The sequence below is a fragment of the Lipophrys pholis genome, assembly GCF_963383615.2.
Source record: "Lipophrys pholis genome assembly, chromosome: 1".
In the NCBI taxonomy this organism is placed as follows: Eukaryota; Metazoa; Chordata; class Actinopteri; order Blenniiformes; family Blenniidae; genus Lipophrys; species Lipophrys pholis.
Window position 1 is genome coordinate 5,112,802 of NC_137635.1, and position 19,673 is coordinate 5,132,474.

Sequence of the window (19,673 nt, forward strand, 5' to 3'; positions counted from 1 at the left end):
ATGTCAATACCCACACTGAAAAATAAGAACCGAATGAAAAAATTTAACTAAACCTTGCTGCTATTTGATAAAAATAAACAACCTGAAATTAGGGGTGCAGAAGGAGGCCGACTTCACAGGGCTTCTGCCACATTGTGACGCCCCACCAGATGATTAGTCTCAAATCAAGTACAAATTTTTAATTGACTGCTGGACTTCTTAAAGTTATGCATGTCACAAGATATTATTATTTGTGGCTATTGGGTTCCACGGGCAATTGATAAAGAATATTTCTATTCCAGTTCAATGCTCTTAGTCAGTTGCAATGGTTGTAACAGTTTTTCATTAAGTTTTTAACAATATAATTATCTCTCTTACCCTTAAAAAACTAGATTCTAAAACGGTTTTATTAAAATGAGCCATTGTTTTCCCATTCATGCATTTCTTAACACAATTTCTCATCAAACAATGGAAACTATAATCACACACTCAGACATCTGTAATAAACCATGTGTGAACACAAGCACATTGTCATGTAAATGGATGGAGATGAACAAAGCCCTTAACACTGTTATCTTAGTCTTTATTTTGTCACAATTGTATGTCAAATATATATACGTCTATATGACATATATTATATGACATATATAATTTCATTTCTTTACAATAGAGAAACAACATAGAGATGACACACTATTTTGGTTTCTAAGTAGAAGCTCCTTTTAAATAGTGGCATTTTTTTTTCAATATACTGTTTAAGTCAAGCTCCCACTCGACTCACGGTTTTTGTTTTCCTTATTGAGTCACATTTATTCACAATGTGTGTTTGTCTCTTTTTCTTTGTAATCTGATGTCTTTTGTGTCAATATTTTTTTCTTCCTCGGCAGTTCAATCTGTTCCGCGTGCCTTCAAAAATCTACGGCCATCTGTTATTGGTCCATGTGGCCACACAGATGGTCCCACCTGCTAACCATCCTGAGCCACCAGCAAAGGTATACAGTTATTAGGAAACAGTGTCTTTGAAGCTTTACAGAATTAATCCAATCAGCTTTCACAGGGCTTGGCATAAGCATCTCCAGTTCCTCTGCAGCTGGGTCCTTTGGTGTCCAAGAAGCGGTTTGCGCCTCCGCACGCGAGAGATGTCTGACCTTGGCACTGTCCCTGGGCTTCTCTTTGGCCTGCTGCCTTCAGAACCCTGCTCCCGCTGCTTGTGTGCACACCTCTGGCAGGATATTGGACACTTTTTGCATGTGGCTCCCGCACAGTCGCAGCCCGGAGCGCGCTCGTGCCGCCGTGGAGGCCCTCGGACGTTTTCACGGGGTCGGAAAGGCTTTTCTGTTTTAAATCCTGTGAAAGTTCCACTGTGATTTCGACGGAGCGCGTGGAGCCGGGGGTCTTGTCTGAGCCGGCGGCCGCAGCGGGGTTGACGCCGCTGGGAGTAACACCATTCGCCGCCACAACAGGCTCAGGTGGGGAGAGAGTATCGCTAATGGGCAGCCCCGTCTTACCAGCCGGCACAGGGTGCCACTTCAGCAGCCCTGCTTGTTTCCGGTCACTTGGGTCCACATGCCCCGGCTCGAGGTCGCATGCTTGGAGTGAGGGGATGATTGGCACAGAACGGGTGCGCAGGGAGGTCGGGAGGAAGGTTGTTCCTTTATCTAGGCGGGTGCAAGGGACCTCGGTCCATCCTTTTCTGGCTGTGAAGTGAGAGAGTGAGGTCCTGCTGAGGAGGGCGCCGACCTTTCCGCTGGCAGAATCACACCTTTAGGCGGAAGAAAGAATAGAGAAGGAGAGGTGAGAATGAGAGACCAAGTCATTTATACCGTGACCTTCTTTGTTCTCGACAATCATCACCTAAGAGATATATAGCAGAGGGACGCACTTAAAATACAGAAATAAGAAGGCTCCGTCCTGCTATTATTATTTTACTTCGGTTCTGTATAAAACAAACAAACAAAAGAAAACACCCCAGCTTGCACCATCCAAATTATCATTACTCGATTTTGTTCTTTTACAATCTTTTCTGCAATTATCTATAATCCTCAACATGAACAGCCCGTTTTCTTGCTGTAGGTAGGAGTGTTTAACAGAGAAATCTGTTCTCTGGTGGATGTCTTATCAGAGATTTGAAGGCTTTATGGAGCTTCTTGACCCTGTTGCGGCTGTATGGAAACTATATACACTGACTCTATATCCGCTTCATGTGTCTTCTAATTTTAGGTTTTTGAAACAATAAACAATGTACCGTCTCACACTGAACACGCCAAGCCTGACAGGCGCGATATAACATTTAGGGTGAAAATCAGTGTATACGTAGGTGTGAGAGCTCCGGCGAGTGAAAATGTCACAAAAACACTGCAGAGAGGCATGAAAGACGTCGGGCTCACTCACAGAATAATACAGCGGAGCCAAGTCAAGTGGGAGAGTTGATGTATTTGGTAAGTGTGCATAAGAGATAATGTTGTTACTGAAGACTCGATTCACGTTAAGCGTCACCCCGGCGTAGCCTTAGGAGGCAGCCGGTGTTATTGTCAGCCTTCAGAGACTGTTTGTAGCATAACCAGGTTTAAATAACTGAATTACTTTCACACTCACCCTCTCGGTATTAGAAGGGTGAATGCGAGCTGGAGGTAAACCCCACAGATCGAAATACATCTAAAAATAACTGCCATCGCAAATTTGCCTTCGATTGTGTCCCGATCTGCATTGGGTAAATATATGTTTTGACACTGGATAATGAAACTGACAATACTCTACAGGGATTTGTTGTCACAAAATGGAAAACATGGTGGAGCATTCTCCTGTTTGTTTGTTGTTCTCGCCTCTTCCCTGTTTCCTTTTCCTCCTTTTTTTTTTTCTCTCCCTCCCCTTTAACACTTCCTCGTGCCTCCATCTTTACTTCTCTGCTCTCTCATCATCTCTGCACTGTCTTCCTCCTCTCTTCACTTTCCCCTCTCTGCTTCTCTCACTCTCCCTTCCACCTCCCATTTCTCATTTCCAGAGATGAGAGGGTGTATCCATGGCAACAGGGGAGACGTGGGGGCTGGAGGAGGAGAAGGAGGGGGCTGTGAGCTCACTAGCTTGGCGTTGTGTGGCTTGTAAGTCGAGAAATGGGTCATTTCAGCCTTGTGAAGGCCGGCAAAAAATAAAAAAAAGAAGCATATTCAAGTGAAGGATCTATAAAGAAATCCTCAATGGCTAATGAGATCTGAATTGTTTAACTGCAAAAACGCAGTGTTATCCCTGAGAAGAACACAAGCCTTCTTATTTCAGCTCTTCTCCTAAATACTTGAAGAAGCAGCATCAGATTTAATTGCCCGTAGCGTGCAGATTTTTTGCCTTTGTGCTTTAACAAAGAAAATCCTCATTACTTTCTTTATTAGTTTGTTTGTTTTCCTGGGCGAGCATGTGTGTGTGTGTGTGTGTGTGTGTGTGTGTGTGTGTGTGTGTGTGTGTGTGTGTGTGTGTGTGTGTGTGTGTGTGTGCGCGCGCAAGATGGCGTTGGAAAGGGAAACTGCTCCTGGAGGATCTCTCCGCACAACCATTTGAAAGAACTGCTGAGCTCCATGGAGCTTTGTTTAAAAATGTAAATTATGGAAATAGGTCACATAAAGAGTTTGGCAGCTCGCAGTGTATCTTACAAGTCACTGTAACGCTTAATCAGGTTGGCATGCTAATAGGAACATTGCAAGGCACTTTTAAGTGTGGGGAAATGCACGGGGGACACTGCTGCTTTAATGACAGACGTTTCTGTTAACAGTGCCATCGCTCAAGTTGCACACACTGACGGCAAATTAGGCTGTTTCTGAGTCATATGCAAAACAGGCCTGCCTTATTCAGGCCTAAGATACTGCTGTCTGCATCTGTAAATAAAAAAACCTAAAATAATTCAATGTTTTCAGTGTTGTTTTATTACAGGGGAAATGCCAGTGGAGCTGCTTGACATTATGCATGGATCTAGACGAGCAAGCACTTCAGTGGCCAATATGGGATGAATATAGTTTGGCTGTGCCAGCTTTTATGCAATAATTAATTTTCTTATGATTTGAATATCCTTAATGCAAAAGGGAAGTTTGAAGTCATGTGGAGTAACACGCAACTTTGCCTCATCCATAAATGATCTCCCTCCTCGAGGACAGTGGACAAGCATTTCCTCTTTGATAACAAATGTGTCAGGGAGGATTTCACGACAGGCTACTTTTATTTGAATGCGAGCCAGTGAGGATGATCAGACTGTACTTTAAAAATGTGTTTTAAGCCCCCCCCGATAGCCAACTGGCAAGAGCTGGCCCTGCCAAAACTCCTCCTTGCTTTTAACGCCTCCTGAAACGGCGCCAGTGGCTGTGCTTCACTTATGGTGGCCGTCAAAATAGAGCAACTTGCTGTCCTCACTCGACATCGGGGTGAGCTTGAGGAGGATTCGAGATGGGCCTGGGTTCGAAAGATGAAAACTTTGCTATGTGTAGCCTTGTTTTAGTCAGTTGTTGGTAGCTCATATGGCCCTAGATCCTGACAGTGAAACGACATTAAGTTAAGTGATTGAGCCGGTGTGCAGACCAATAAATGTCCCTATAATGCTCATTGAGCATAAGCCAGGATCGAACCATTCTGGACAGCTTGAAATCCATGTGAAATTGTGCATCATCTGGTAATTAGCTTTGGAACAGTTGTAATTTTTAACCCCGTTCAAACATGGAGATAAAACACATTTCCATTCACAGCAGCAGCTCAGTGGCAAGTGCAGGCCGGATTACACACAGGCTCGTATCTTCCCCGGCACCACGATACTGTAGAGCGGGCCGGGATCAAGTGCGTTCTCCAAATTAATTGTGACAGTCTCAGCAGAAGAAGGGCACTGCAGATCTCATTTATTTCCCTGGATCAGATTTCATAGGCTACTTCGCGGATTTGAACTCTGAGTATTTTCGGTCATAAACTAATTTCTCCCGAAATTATCCCTCTGCCACTCCAACTTAACCTCGGTTAATCCGGAGGTCCGTATCACTGAACCGAGCACTTGACCTCGAACGTAACGGGAGGCACAGAAAATCTCCCCTTCGAGGAGCAAACAGTCATGACAGAAGAGGACAAAGATAAATCCACCTTCTTATGGACTCCACGTCTGTTGAGTCGTCCTCCTGCAAGTGTTTGTAGGCGTGCCCTGCCACTCTGGAGCCGTCAATAAGGTTGGTCGATATTTTGTGTTTCCCTCTGGAAACGGGCGGGGTCCTGAAGTAATTAGTCTCTCGCCGTTGTTGAGCAGGACTGAGCGAGAGGGAGCTGCTCCTGCAAACGAAGGCAAACAAATTAGTGCGGTCGAAACTCTCCAAATGAACACGTCGTTTCACCGAAGCTTCGTCAAGTCATGCCGCTCTCATTCAATTCATTTATCGCATCACATTTATCTCGTCTTTCTGATGTTGATGTGAAACAGAATCGATTGACCTTTCTGAGATGATAAAAAAACACATTTTTTTATACATTTAATTGACTCTTTGCACAAATGACCTGACTATACTGCAGTCTAAACATGGGATTTCTCTACCGCACCAATGTGAGGGGAATAGGAATTTCAGTGAGCAATACAATGCTCTTCACATAAGCAAATAAATAATTCATAATAAATAAATCAAAGCGAGAAGAAAATGAATTTGGTGGAAGCAAACTAAATTAGCATCAATGCTCAGGTCGTCTTGTTTGTGCTTAAAGCAAAATGGTAATGTAGCTGACAGCTTATTATTGTGTTTCACGATATCAAAGCTTAAAAAAATATTTAATTTTCTTGTTTGTTCAGTGTATTGCAAATTTTTATTCGAGATAAATATGCCTTCTCTGTGTTTTCAATGGTTCCGTCTTTACTGTTGGAGACAAACAGCAGCAGCTGAACATCCACTCATTTCAGGTCCGACATTTCTACTCTAATTACAGGCAAAAAACAAAAATCCCGCCAAAACACCGGCAATCCCAACACCAGGAAGTTAACACTGGCCGATTTGTATGCGATAGAGTAATGGCTCTCCACGTTTTACATTATGCGTGTGCATTCCGAGCAATTACAAGACACAACACCTGCTGTGAAAACAGCCTATTTCTGGAGAGAGCCGCGTAGCGCCTCTGCTAGCGGAGACCTATGTTGACGCCATCTTCCTTGCATGTAAATGGTATACGATTATCGTGTTTGCAAGAATAGTCAGTGTTTCTGCGTGGCAAGGATGACCTTTATGGATGTTCAAATAGACAGAGATTTTGCACATTAGCATATTCTCTGACCCACTGTAGGGGACTGGGGAGCAGGAGCAGTTGGCAGAAGCCTCTTCATGCTGCTGTTATGGGTGCATGTAGTTTTTTAATGTTATGTTTGTTTTCTTTTGCTACACATAGAAAAAACCCAGCAAAAAACAACCAACCTAAATAGAATATATTTTATTGAAATATGCACATTTTCCCACCTGTCTCTAATATTTATTCGTACATATATATATACATTATTAGATGTGTAGTGCGTGACCATTAGTGCATTTGTACAGAACTAGTGAAACAAAACAAGCATGCATTTTTATATCAACATTTTTTTTTTTTGCACATATTCCTAAAAAAACAATAAAATAAAAAAAAAGTTCCAGCTGTGAATTCTAGGTGAATGCCAGTGTTTCGCAGTCCTGGTCCCCGAGGACATGTTCAGATGTCTCTTACTTCCACAGACCTCATTCAAAACAATGACATTCCTCAAGATTCGCAGGAGCCTAATAAAAAAATCAATAACAAAAAACTGATTCATTTGAATCAGGTAAATGAGAGAAGAGAGTCCGACTGGACAGCAGCTCGCCAAGACTTGGACAACCCTATAAGAGGACACTTCTGGGGTTCATCTGAGCCTGAACGAGTTTGAGCGATATTTCAGCCAGAGCTAAAGTGTTTTCCAGACCGATCAAGCAACAGCTAAATCAAACTACAGTATAATATAAGAAGACAGCAAAGGCACTTATGGAATATATATAAAAAAAACAGTGTTTTTCTGTGACAGGTTTAAAATGCAGTACTCAATTGTATGCCGGAGCATGAAAATGACCGGCACGTACTGATCCCCCGCTGGGATTGGAGGTGGAGGCAGCAGTCCTTGGAAACTGTGCCTCTTGCTCGGGCACACACGACACACACGACTTCAAAGCCGATCCCTGCACGTCTGCAGCGGTAGAACAATGCCATCAAGTATGAATCAGAGTCATACGGCTGTACACTGCAAGCTGATGTGTTGGTGTATCTCACAAGAACAAGACGCTCTCACGGCACATCTGTCACTATAAAATCCAGATGGAATCCAGTTTCCATCTTATCTGAATACATATTTTGGGACCGAGGGTCCCCTGATTGTTACTTGCTCCTTGGGGTCACTTGATTGTGTTGAATCTAACCACCAGAAAAGATTTGAGGCTTATTATTAGTGTCGGGTAAACAACTTATTTGTATTGAAGTGCGAAACAAATCAGTGACAATCATTCTTTAAGCTTGGTTTTGGCTGTTGAATAATTTGGGAACTGTGAAACTGACACAGTACCAAATTGTCAACATTTGCAAACTATTTTTTAAAGTAGTGCCTAGCTTTTTCAACAGGCTGAAATATGTCGAAAAGCATCTCACTGACCAGTCGCACACATATTTAATGAAATATAGCTTGAAAAGTCTCTGATTTTGACACGTTTCTTTCTGGATTTCTATAAAAGTAGAACAATACATGTAATTGAACACGACTGTTTCATAATATATTTAATATTTTGTCATATATATGACATACCTAATACGTTGGAGGCAAATATTCAAAGACTTGTTCACGTTTTTTTGTGGTTTTTCATTGTTCAAATCATAAATCAGCCGAAATGATAAAAAGGAAAAGATGCATCTGTTTAGCGTAGCTATAGATTGTTATTACAGTATTACAATAAAGCGACTCAGAATATGCAGAAGTTCCCAAATATGGTATAAAGGCTTCAGAATACAGTATACAACGTTTTAGTAATGGTACTTTTGTACATTAGCTAGGTGGCAGTAGTGAGTCTCTGCACTCAAATTTGTCTTCAGTCCAACTGCATATGTAGACGGAATGTTATTTGATTTGATTAAATTTTCAAGGTTTAAACCACTAAATATGATATATTGTACCTATAATTAAAAATTTTAATTCACTTAATTCCTTGAAAATGTACTGTAAAACAATTCTGGTATGATTTGACAGCTGACTGAAGACTATAAATAATGCTCAGCTTTATTACTTTCGCGATGTTCATTGCTGTGAAATTATGAGCATGATATTGGCTCGAGCTTTTGCTTTAATTAGCTTTCCTATCGACAGATGTTGTAAAAGTTGATATGAATAAAGCTGAATTAAGGCAGTTTTGTTACCTGGTATGGTGCATGCTGATTAAATTTTATTTTAAATTAGAATTAACTGCAAGCCGGAAAATTGTAAAATGTTTTTGTCTGTTGTGATTATTAGTGTTAAATGTTTAAAACGGGACTGCAGCTGCTTATCTCCACAATTCACCAAAACTCTACAGCCTCAGGATGTGGATGACTAAGCCTGGCTGGGAGAGTAATCCAGCACACATTTTAACCAGTTGCTGGCTGTTCGTCGCCTCTCCTGGACATATCGGGGAGGAACGAGAAACACTGAGAGACAGTGGGAAAATGGCATGTGACAAAGGACCTGAGCTGAGTTATAAACAGGATGGGACATGCGCAGAATCGACATCCTTCTTCACAGAAACAGCAGGCTACACCCACATATCATCCATAATGTTCACTATGGATACTGAGCCTGTTTCCCTCTCAGCAGGTGGAAATTTTTTTTAAAAAAAATCACCTACTCCATATGAGGATATTGATTAGCTTACGTACTTACAATTTCCCCCATCCAGTCGAGACAAAGGCAGTGATTGATTTAATCCACAGCAGCACAAATGAAAACAATGATTGACTTCTTGCAGTGTGATGCTATTTCTATGAGAGATGCAAAAATATGCCCAAGGACAGACGGAACAGAGAGAGCCGCCGCCTGTTACTTCATTCAGAAAATATCAAATGGAAATGATTAAGGTGAAAGTGATTGATTTGTTCATTTTTCTCGCACCGGCCTTTGCAATGACCGTCTTGGTCTGAGTACTTCAAATGTAAATTCATGAACACATTTCTTGTTAGCCAGGCCTCTTCATATGACACTTGATGTCAGTCTTCAGGTGGACCAGCTCTTTTAGTTCCCAGTGAAAAAATGTCTGGATCAAAGCTGCTGGATGAAATGAAACAGCATTTTGTAAAGACACCTGGTTTCCCCAGAGGATGAATCCCACTGATGCTAATGTGATCCTGTCACTTTTCCTCTAGTGCCACTGTGCAGATGACATTTGTGGTTCATAATGAAATGTCTTGACAACAGTGAGTTGAAGTGGCATTTTGCACAGAGAAAGAATGAATCATAATATCTTTGGAGGTACTCCGTGAGCGAGAACATTTTATTTGTTGATCGTGACCAATTTCTTGTGAAACCACTTTTCTCACCCGTCGAAGGTGCACTTTGTGATTACCGATAGCAAGCCTGCAGACATGCAAACATTGTATTTGAGTCAGTAAAACCCCAAATTAACTTAACATTTAAGCAATATATGTGTATTTAGCTGATATGTGCTAATATAAGGTCTGCCTGTATGTTTATTATGCAGACATGATTTCTTGATTGGCACTTTGCACAGTATGTCGACTGCCTTGTGGGCGGCTCTATTACAATCCACAAACAGGAAGGAGACGGAAGCAGGTTCAGTATGTAACAATATGGAATCAAAGCTCAAATAGCCTGCATGGAAAAATGAAAGCGCTGCGTTTCAGAGAAACTAAAGAAAAACAATACCCAATTTAACATCTCAGTCAGTACAAATGCGAGGTGGAGTGTGTGCAAACTGACGCATATGTGCCTGTTGTCTAAAAAAGACCCCAGAGCTCACATGGAGCCATTAAGCAAAGTACATTTATTTTTAGTTCGTTAAACTAATGTCTTTGTGGGGCTACTGCTTTGTTGTTTCTCTTACTCTATTAAAAAAGGATTCAGCAAGATAATGTTTAAAGCTGATTTTTTTTCAAAAGTAAATACTTATCCAGAACATTATTTCCTAATTTATAATTTGTCCTATTTGTACCACTGAATGTCAAAGAGAGATTTATTTTGTTTTTAGACATGTTAAAACAGATCTGAATTGGTCTTTGGTTATAGACAAAGGTTATTTTGTTTGAATTGAATCTCCTACCCACATAGATAAGGCATATTTATATATGATGTAATATAATGAAAGTACTGAAATAAGGCATCACTGAATAAACAATAGACTATAGGAGTGTTTTTCCTTCACAGATTTGCACATTTAATTCATGACAAAGTGACAGGATTTACTTTATTTGATTTTAAAGGTGGATATCAAAGAGCCGTTTTTGTCACCTTTTTTAACAGCCATTTTTAGCCAAAGGTTGAGAGTCCTTTTAAAAATTACTCTGTTGTGTCAGTATAATGAAAATAAGCTAAGATTTTTATTCAGGTATAATTTTGTAAAAGCTTCAGGGAGTCGCAAAAAAAAAGTCTGAAGAGGCACATGTGGCTCCAGGGCAAGCCCCAAAAACCCACTGTGTTGTCTTTATAGAGGCATATGCGCGGTGTATTAGCTTCCTGACCCACACTTGACTGCATACGGCCTTCTTTTTGCCACAGCAACTCAGAACTTAAAAATATTATAAATCCGACATGCAATTGTAATGATTTAGACCTTCTTATATTTTGCTATTCAAACACAGTTTCTTTCCAGAACAGTTGAAAAACCCGAGGCGGGATTCTTATTGGCTTAGCAGTGAGATTGATAACAAGAATAGACTGCTATGATAATAGAGGGCAGAGCCTCCGCAGCGTCCATCAACTCACCGAGCCGGTTTGATAAATCAATGGCTGCAATGCAACGCTAGCCATTCAGTTTGCAGCAGGCAGAAAACTAAATTATCTGTCCTTCCTCGATGAGTGTCGGCACAGACAGTGCAGGTGAAGGACTATGAGCATAATCAACATGGTGGATCGTGGCACGGCCAAAACAATTGCAGTAAACATTTGGAGCATCCAAACACCAGCATAGTCATTATGCCAATTTTAGCGTTTAGCTTTATCTAGTTTGCGGCTTAAAAACGTCACTAATGCAGCTGTGACGGGAGGTGAATTGTTTTATCCTATTATGTGTGTGGTTCCCTCACTCTCGCATTCAAATGATGAGTCAGAATATGCACAGGTAACCATTTGCAGCAATATTGATGGCCCCTATTGATATGCTTTTATGGGGCATTTCTCCTGATAGCTCCTGATAGGGTCCAGGTTTCAGGTCAATGGCTGAAGGCATCTCAACATCATCCATCAATGTCTCGTTCTCCCCTGCCTCCTCCGACTCTGAGAACAAGCTGAACAGATGATTGACTGTCAGCCGCCCTCCGTGAGGCACCTGCATGACAGCGTGGAGAGTAAAAAGCCAGGAGGACTCGGTACTGTCCCTGCAGCCATATGTGACAACCTTTTCAAAGAAAAAAACAAAACAAAAACTTTCCTCTGTGACACAGCACAGGTCCATTAAAACAGAACAACTGCTCCACGGTGGAGTTTTCAGTCAAGATGTCACAGGCGTATAAAAACTCCCTCTGTCTATACACGCACATGCACAATCTCTGTCTGCGTACGATCAACTTCTGAATTATCTCAGCTTGCTTTAATTACTGTACATCATATAAACTGTGTTATCGCTTCATAAAGCTGAGAACGTGGGTAATGCATAAGGCATCGTAATGAGAGTTTAAATAAACGTGTGGAAACGTATACACAACCTGTTCTCTGTCGTTACCTGGCGGTGACTCTGCCTGCTGCTCCGCTCAATGAGAATGAATTAAAGGCCGACATCATTAGCAATGAGGGTTGTTTTTTTTTTTTTTTTTTTTTTAATTTGCCTTTAACTATTGTAATGAGTGTTGGGGGAAATACATTTTGGTCACAGGAGTTCCTGCAAGTTGAGTGGCTGAACGTCATTAACTGTCAAAGTGTGCCTGCACCCATATCATCAAAGCAAATCAAGCCTCTCTGAAAACATCCTGGGATCGGGCCATTGTAGCATGCCCACATCCCTGTGTTCCTCCGCAGATTTGAAATGGCACTGTTTGATACTGACGGCTGTGATCACAAAGCATAGCTGCGTCTAAGATCCCCTTGTAGCAACAATTTTTTGTTTATTTTTGTTGAAACTTGAAGGGTGGCATGAAAAGAACTTGGTTGAGTCAATGTTTAACTCTGCACATTAAAAATAAAAAAAAACCCGCCTCACCCACTGAGGACGTCTCCTCTTCTCTTGGTGCAACCAGTTGTTTTAGAGTCTGCCCGGGTAAACATTTAATCACTCCACAGTTTACTCGAATGCCACTTAAATAAAGACGTCTACATGCCCAACTACTTTGACAGCCTGTAATTCTGATTCTATCAAAGTACATAAACCAATAATCCCCTTCTGAAAAATGCCCGAGGTTAGATGAGGATGTGCACACAGACATTCGGCTTACGGTACTGGGATGGTATCCATGATATATATTAACATAGTTACTCCCCTTTATAATCATCATAAATCCCTCTGTTTATTATTTGGAAGTCTATATCCAGCATTATACGGCAATGATTAAATTTCACACTTGGCTACCTCTTATATCTTGCTACAGGCTGACGGGGTGAAGGATATGAAACAGCGCTGGAAATAAGAATACACCGTATATTCACCTGAAGCGTTTTCCTTTCGACAGCGCCTTGCTGAGAATGGGCGGCGCCACCGATGATGTGCCTGGTGCCACCGTGACGCCTTTAACAGAAGATCCGTGAGCAGTGCAGCTCTGCGGAAAAATGAAGAAACGTCGTACATACAGTCAGTGACAAAACACAACTGTAATGGGCTCAGGGTTAATCTGTACTATTAACCTTGTCCGACATGAAGTCCTGTTACATTTCTTTGTTGTAATGATCGCAATCAAAACCATGTCAGGAGTGTAAGCCGATAAGGAAGTAAACGCAAAGAACAAACTCTGGATATAATACGTAACGCTGATAATTCTGTGTGTGGCTTAACAGCAATCCCCAGCCAGGTTGAGGATGTTCTCTTGCTGATGTATCCTCCCTTAGTCGGGCAGCGTGCCTTTAATTGCATTTTACACTTTAAACTGCAGATTAGAAGGGGAACACTCTGTGAATAAACTCCACATTGAGCCGCACAGGACTCCAGCTTCACTCAAGAATTAATCCTTCGCAAGATTACATTAATGGTTTCCTAAAGAATTCCCACACTCGATTCTTCTTCTTTTATTCTTATCAAAATTAACACCATTATCTTACAACAGGCTCCAGTCAGAGCTGTGGCACTGTGACCATGAATGCCCTAAGTGCCCCCCCCCCCCCCCCACCCTCTGAAACACTAAATCCTCAGATAATTCTGTTATTCCAGCTACAGTACTTCCCGCATTGCCCTCTCTCTCTTTCTGATTGTACATCATTAAAGCAATTGCATGTGACTTAGAGCTGGCCCAGGGTTCCCGTGCCCAATAAGCCTCTTTTTCTCCCTTACACCCCTGAATCCCAGAGGGGGCTGTTACCGCTGTTCACCAGTTGTGCAAGAAAATAGAATCATTTTGGCCACCCTCTCATATGCCCTGCGGGCGAAGAACACCTGACTTTCCAAAACAATTGCCATGGTAAACTTTCCTGGAGGATGATGTGTATGTCAGAGGATAAAATAAATGGCTTGTGGCAGGCAATGGCAGACCTGTGTGGCGTAACCCATTACAGTTTTTACCTTCCTATCTCACTTATGCCTTGTTTTACGCCACTTGTGAAAGCCTTGGATAAACACGACGCAACGTGGATTTTTATTGGGGGGGGACACACACAACCGCGTGAGAGAGTAACAGAGAAATCTATCAATATGTTGACTATAACCTACATAATGAAGAGCAAGGGAAACCTATGCATTCAGAGCAGCACCATAATCCGTCTTGGATTACTACCAAATCACAGGTCCTGAACTGTGTATAATGGGATATTTGACCATTCTTTAACAAGGACAGTGCTTGGGCTGGCAGCACAAAACACAGCTCTGTGTAGTTTACTGTTAAAACTGGGCGGGTGTAAAGTGTGACCACTGCTAGAAGCAAACACATTTTTTAACCTTTACTATTTCCCCCCCAAAATTGTAATGGTATTATGACACACTAGCATGTCGACTGCATTATTAGAATTCAAGCTGCATGAGTCTCACAGCTGTAGTGTGAAACCTTGTTTTTATGCATTTGGTTGTCAGTGTCTACTTGAGCTGTTCTTCTTATGTCTTAACTTCTACTTTTCTGATCTCCTGTCCCACCTGTTCCTCATTCCTTTTACGTGAGGTGTGTTTGTGGTCTTATCGCCTTAATTAATCTTGTGTATTACTATTCTGTGTCTGTCCTAGAGTCGTTGTCAGTCACTCTGTGTTACCTGCCTCCGTATGCGTTGTTCACATTTAACACCCTAATAAAGTTGCTGTGTTAGTGCATTTCATTTATGCTTCCATCTGCTGCCTGGTGCACTCCAAACAAGTGGGCCGAGCCCTCCTGAAAGGCAGGTCTCAGTCCACTTGCAAACATCCAGTTTGATGATCGTCTAAAGAGGACATTATGCTCCTTATCCTCGCTGTTGAAATTTATGTGCAGAGAGGAGGAATTCCCGTCACTGTTTTGACTGTTACAACACATTTATTGCACTGTTTGGCAATTATATTGTAAAAAGTCCACACAAGTAATCTAACATGGGTTGTATGCAGCACAGGACACTGCATCATCGTGTAAGACAGCAACATTTGCCCAGTGCTTTTTTTGTTGTTGTTGTTTCCATTCATACATTACCAATGTGCCATTAAGCTCATGTCTGTGTACCTGCTATGTTTCCCAGATCCATATTGACTTTCCCTTGTTTACTTGTATTTTCTATTCAGGGTGCGTTCTCTCATTTGGTTTTTGTTCTAGTAGATGTTTCTTCATCTATTAAAGATTGTTTTTTTTGTTCAACCCACGTTTGCATTTGGCTTCCACTGCCTGTCCTTTTAATAATCATGAAGCTTTTATATCACCTCTTCAGTTGATACAACAGTCTTTCTAAACCACTGGCTAATATTCATTATTCATTTCCTGGCACACTGGATCAATCTCTAAGGCATATCAACTTGAGTTTGTCAGACACTTGACAAACTATCTCCTCATTTTAGCATGGTTAAGAGGAGAGCAGGCAGCCAATTCATTGATTTGCTGCTGCTCATTTAAATGTTCACTTGGGGTCCCGAATGTTTACATTTCAAGCATCAAGAAGAGGCGCTCAAATTGATTTGATGAGAACCACACGGTTAAAAAAGGAATGGTCTTGTGTTCGAAAATAGTTTCATGATCAAGAATTGATGTTTTTTCTCAATGTGAAATCTTGTTGACAGCCAGCCACTGAGTCTTTGACAACATGCAACTTCAGAGTATTGTGAAATTTACTTTGGTGCAAGGGAGCCTGGCTTTGCAACACACCAGAGCTTTCAGCAAAATATTCTGAGGTCACATTTCACAGAACTTTGGAACACAAGGCTCTGTTCTGGGGCCCTTACCATTCTCTGTCTCCATAAAGTATTCATACAGTATGCTCACTCCTGAGGGCGACTCAGTCTCTTAGAATAAGGCAAGTCTGGTTAGTTAGCACCACTCCAGCTACCACTTGATGGAAAGAGAGTTTCTTTGGCTTGTGCATATAGCCAGTGTCCCTATTCCTTCAAGTTGGTGTATGTCTGCTTCAGTGCAGTGTGTCTGATGAGTGCATACTCCATCTCTTTTAATTTCAGACACAATTTCACCACCACAGAAGTGTTGATTTTAATCTCTTTAGAGACAGGAAGTGTTTAACATTGTAATACCTTTTCCATTTGTTTATATCTAGTGAGTTTTCTTCGAAGTATTTCAAAGGGACTCGTACATTCCCACACATTTCTTGGGAGTGTGAATTAGTCGTGTACAGGAGGGTGTGCAATTTGCATAGCTCGTCCTGCTCAGAATTTACAGATGGAGGGAACATATGTATAGAAATGTTCCAGATGTGCAAATATGTACATGCATTTACAATTACAGATGGAACAGACAAAAATATCTATAAATGCTTTTCAAGACAGGTGCAGGGACAAGTCAGGTATGAGAGTTGACGGCCGTAGAGTACATCCAGTGTAAAGGCAGTGCAGGTGCTCAGGTGTCTATTTTAAGTATAGCACACCGGGTTTAGTAGCCTCTGTCTCAGACTTTGGACACAGCCTGAGAAATCACTCTGTTATACTCATGTCAGCATACAGAGTACGTCTTTGCATTTCTGTGCAGCACACCGTGAGGGGAAAATGCCTCGGTCTACACCACAGTTCAAGGGGCCAACATATTTTTGAGGGGGTTAAATACAATGGGGCAATGCACCACTTTATCATACAGTCGGTGTGGAAGACAATGACCAAAATGGACTTGAGCTTTATTCTCCTCTCTGCACCTGCCCCGACAGAGCCAGCCTTTTGTTTCTGGCTCACTGCACTCGTCCACCCTACCGCCTTGAACACACGCACACGCACCCTGATGCTGAGTTATGCATCTTTACAGCAAATGTTTTGAGCCTCTTTAAGAACACTGTGCTCTGTTCTTCCGTGTAGAGCATTTTCATTTTGCCAGTTCAACTTTAAAGAGAACGGAGAACTTGTGGGACCGCACCACCCACAGCACGTCCTCTCTCTGGATGGTTGCAAGCCGAAGGAGTGGGAGGAGGAGAAGCAGTGGTCTGGGGGTCGCTATGTCAAATCTGTGGAAAAATAGGTTTCACTTGTTAATCTTTCTTTGGTCTTTTCAGCTCATGCCCCCTCCTGGGTACTTACAGCCACAGATCTTTCACATCCCACCTTAAGCTTCCCTCACACTGTTCTATTATAGCTTCTGTTTCGGTGTTGTGTTATTACTGCCTTTTATTTTCATCCTTCCTGCCTGCTTTCTTCCTGTGTCCAGCGCGGAAAGCATTTTGTGGCTCGATATAGGGCTTCACTCCATGCTGAGCCCTCATACATTCCTGTCATCACAATCTCACGGTCATGGTGTTAATTCAATGGCTTGCTAAGGGCAACTCTCTGAAAAAACATCAGACTGGGCTCTGGTGTGCTCAGACTGTTTTGGAGTCTCAACACCAATGTGTTTGGGAATCATGTTATTTTTCTTTACTTGAATCTGAGTACTTACCAGTTCTCTTAACGTTTCCATCAAACATACCGCGACTGAGCTGTCAACTGCTCAAAGCCATAATTTCCGTCGACACCCTTGAAAAGCTTTTACATTGTGCCAACTGCAGTTCCGTGTGGGTGGGGCTCGCTGGAGGGGTGTTTGGTCCAGTGACACTAGACACTGTTGCATTATTAAGAAGCCTCAGAAAAGGCTAAACCCGGAGATAACACAACAAGGCTGAGTCTGAATGAGATATTTCGAACAAAAACAAATGCATCTCCGTATGGGAGAAGACAGTTAATCATGTTATCGGCACGAATGCCCAGAAGATAGATTATAATGTCATCTTGTTTTGCAATCAGCATCGAGCATGCTCAGAACCTTCTTACATTATGTACAGAATTAAATGTAAATACTGCAGAAATGTGTGGAGCATTATAGATGATGTGCACGTTTTATTGAGTAATTGATGGAAACATAGTAATACATTTAATTTCTGCAAACAACAAAAGAGAGCTGTGAAGGTGTGTGTGTGGGGGGGGAGTACAGATCTTAGCACCTTATTCAAGAAAATCACAGTGGAAAATAATTAAGTAAAAATACTGTATGTGCCCATTTTTCTGACGCCAAACACAGAGGGTGCATTCATGAAAGTGCTAATGCATTATGGTGAGCAATTACACTCTTTTGATGAGACTCTCACAAGTGTGCATTAGGGTGCAATTACCTTTCTGTGGAGACATTTTCCCTATCAGTGCCATCTACATCATTCACCTGCTTTGCTATAGATGTGTGAGTCGATTCTTGAATCTGCTGTTTGCTTCTGCAGACTCAGGATTCTTATAAAGCTACTATTTATTCTGGGCTTACAACTTGCATTTGTTTCGACTTTGCCGAGTCAATGTCTTTGTGATTTTTAAAAAAAATTTTATTGAGAAAAACAGCTTCACAAATAACATTTTCCCCTTTATGACTTTTGTTCTTTGTCACTAATCTGTCCTGTTATCGCATTGCTTCATCAATCAATAAATGCCTTGCGTAACAGTGTTTTCTCTATGTTTTTTTTGCCTGCACGCATCGAAGCTGGTTCAGCATTACATTTTGTTCAAACCTCTTGATCCTTTGACAGAAAGTGTAGCTCTCACCCAGATTCACAGAGTGAATGCAGTTTGGAAACACTTGCTCATTATTCTCTCTTGGTGTCGTTTCCGCGCTTGCATGGCGGCTTCAGGATCTTTGTCACATCTATAGTATCTCACACGAGTCTGACAATCACATTTTGAGAAAAATGCACAAAGCGTTTATTCTTTCCATAATTACTCCACCTGCCTCTCAACCCATGTCAGACGCGAGTGCGAACAAAAGACACACATCAAGCGTCCGTCCGTCCAGCGCTCGAAACTCTGTCCTCTATTTATAAATTGCTGTACTATTATGATGATTCAGATGTGAGTGGAAATAAATCTATAATAGGTGTGAACTGACCTTTTGGAGCTGAAGGCTGTACTGAAGCCTGGGAGCGGATTTGGACATGAGACCAGAGGCGTTGACACTGCAGTCTCTCAGGCTGCGGCTATCGGAGAAATGAGCCTGGAGTTTTTCCCGGTGTCTCCTGCGGGAGGGGGGGGAAGCACGACAAAGAAGAAAGGGATGACGACTGCAAAATAAGAGCCGGACTAAGGAGACAATCAAGAGCTGTTTGAGGACCGCCAGTTAACAGGGGGGATATCCATCAAGCAGTAAAAAAAAAAGAAAAAGCAATTAAAGCGGACAGATGACCACGGTGACGGTGCTGACAAGATAACGTCTGGCAATATGTGTTGTGATTTTCTCTGTAATGATAACACACACTGATAACGGTTATTAATACAGTTATTGATTTCCTGGATTCATTTAGTCAGACCTTTACAAACACCGTACAGCAAGGTGATCATATTTATTGACTGCCCTTTATTTCTGAAGCACTCAAGCCACAAGTCTGGAGATACAGTGTGTATATGGCCTTATACAGAGACCAATCCATTCACTTTCATTTTAACCATTTATAGAGTTCTGATAATCCAGCGTTGTTGGATATTTTAAGAAATAAAATGGCTTATTCTTCACAATTTAGTGCTAAAAAAACATCTGTTAAGCAGCATAACATTTTTGAGTTGATTCTTGTTGAAGGTCTTTCAGTGTCACATCCTGCACATTATTGAGTCAGTACTGGAGTACTTTTACATGCATTAGGTGCCCATTTGAAAATCAGTGCCTTCAACGTCAGCTTTATTGTTTATAATCAAATATAGTATCAGATGTAGTAATATAAAGCCTCACCAAGGTGCACTGGCTGACAGTAAGAAAGACTTTTCCAA

The 19,673-nt window shown here is 41.6% G+C and overlaps 1 protein-coding gene across 1 annotated transcript in view; it reads right to left on the reverse strand.

The window, feature by feature from the left end:
• Nucleotides 1–544: 544 nt before the first annotated feature.
• The window catches only part of nrg3b (neuregulin 3b), a 102,050-nt gene continuing 82,921 nt past the window's right edge, over nt 545–19,673 (reverse strand). Inside the window, exons 5-8 of the mRNA XM_080478915.1 lie at nt 18,802–18,928; nt 12,803–12,912; nt 5,083–5,265; nt 545–1,741 (exon numbers count right to left, since the gene is read on the reverse strand). Coding sequence (XP_080335041.1) covers nt 1,024–1,741; nt 5,083–5,265; nt 12,803–12,912; nt 18,802–18,928 — 1,138 coding nt within the window. The 3' untranslated portion in view covers nt 545–1,023. The remainder of the gene's footprint in view (nt 1,742–5,082; nt 5,266–12,802; nt 12,913–18,801; nt 18,929–19,673) is intronic.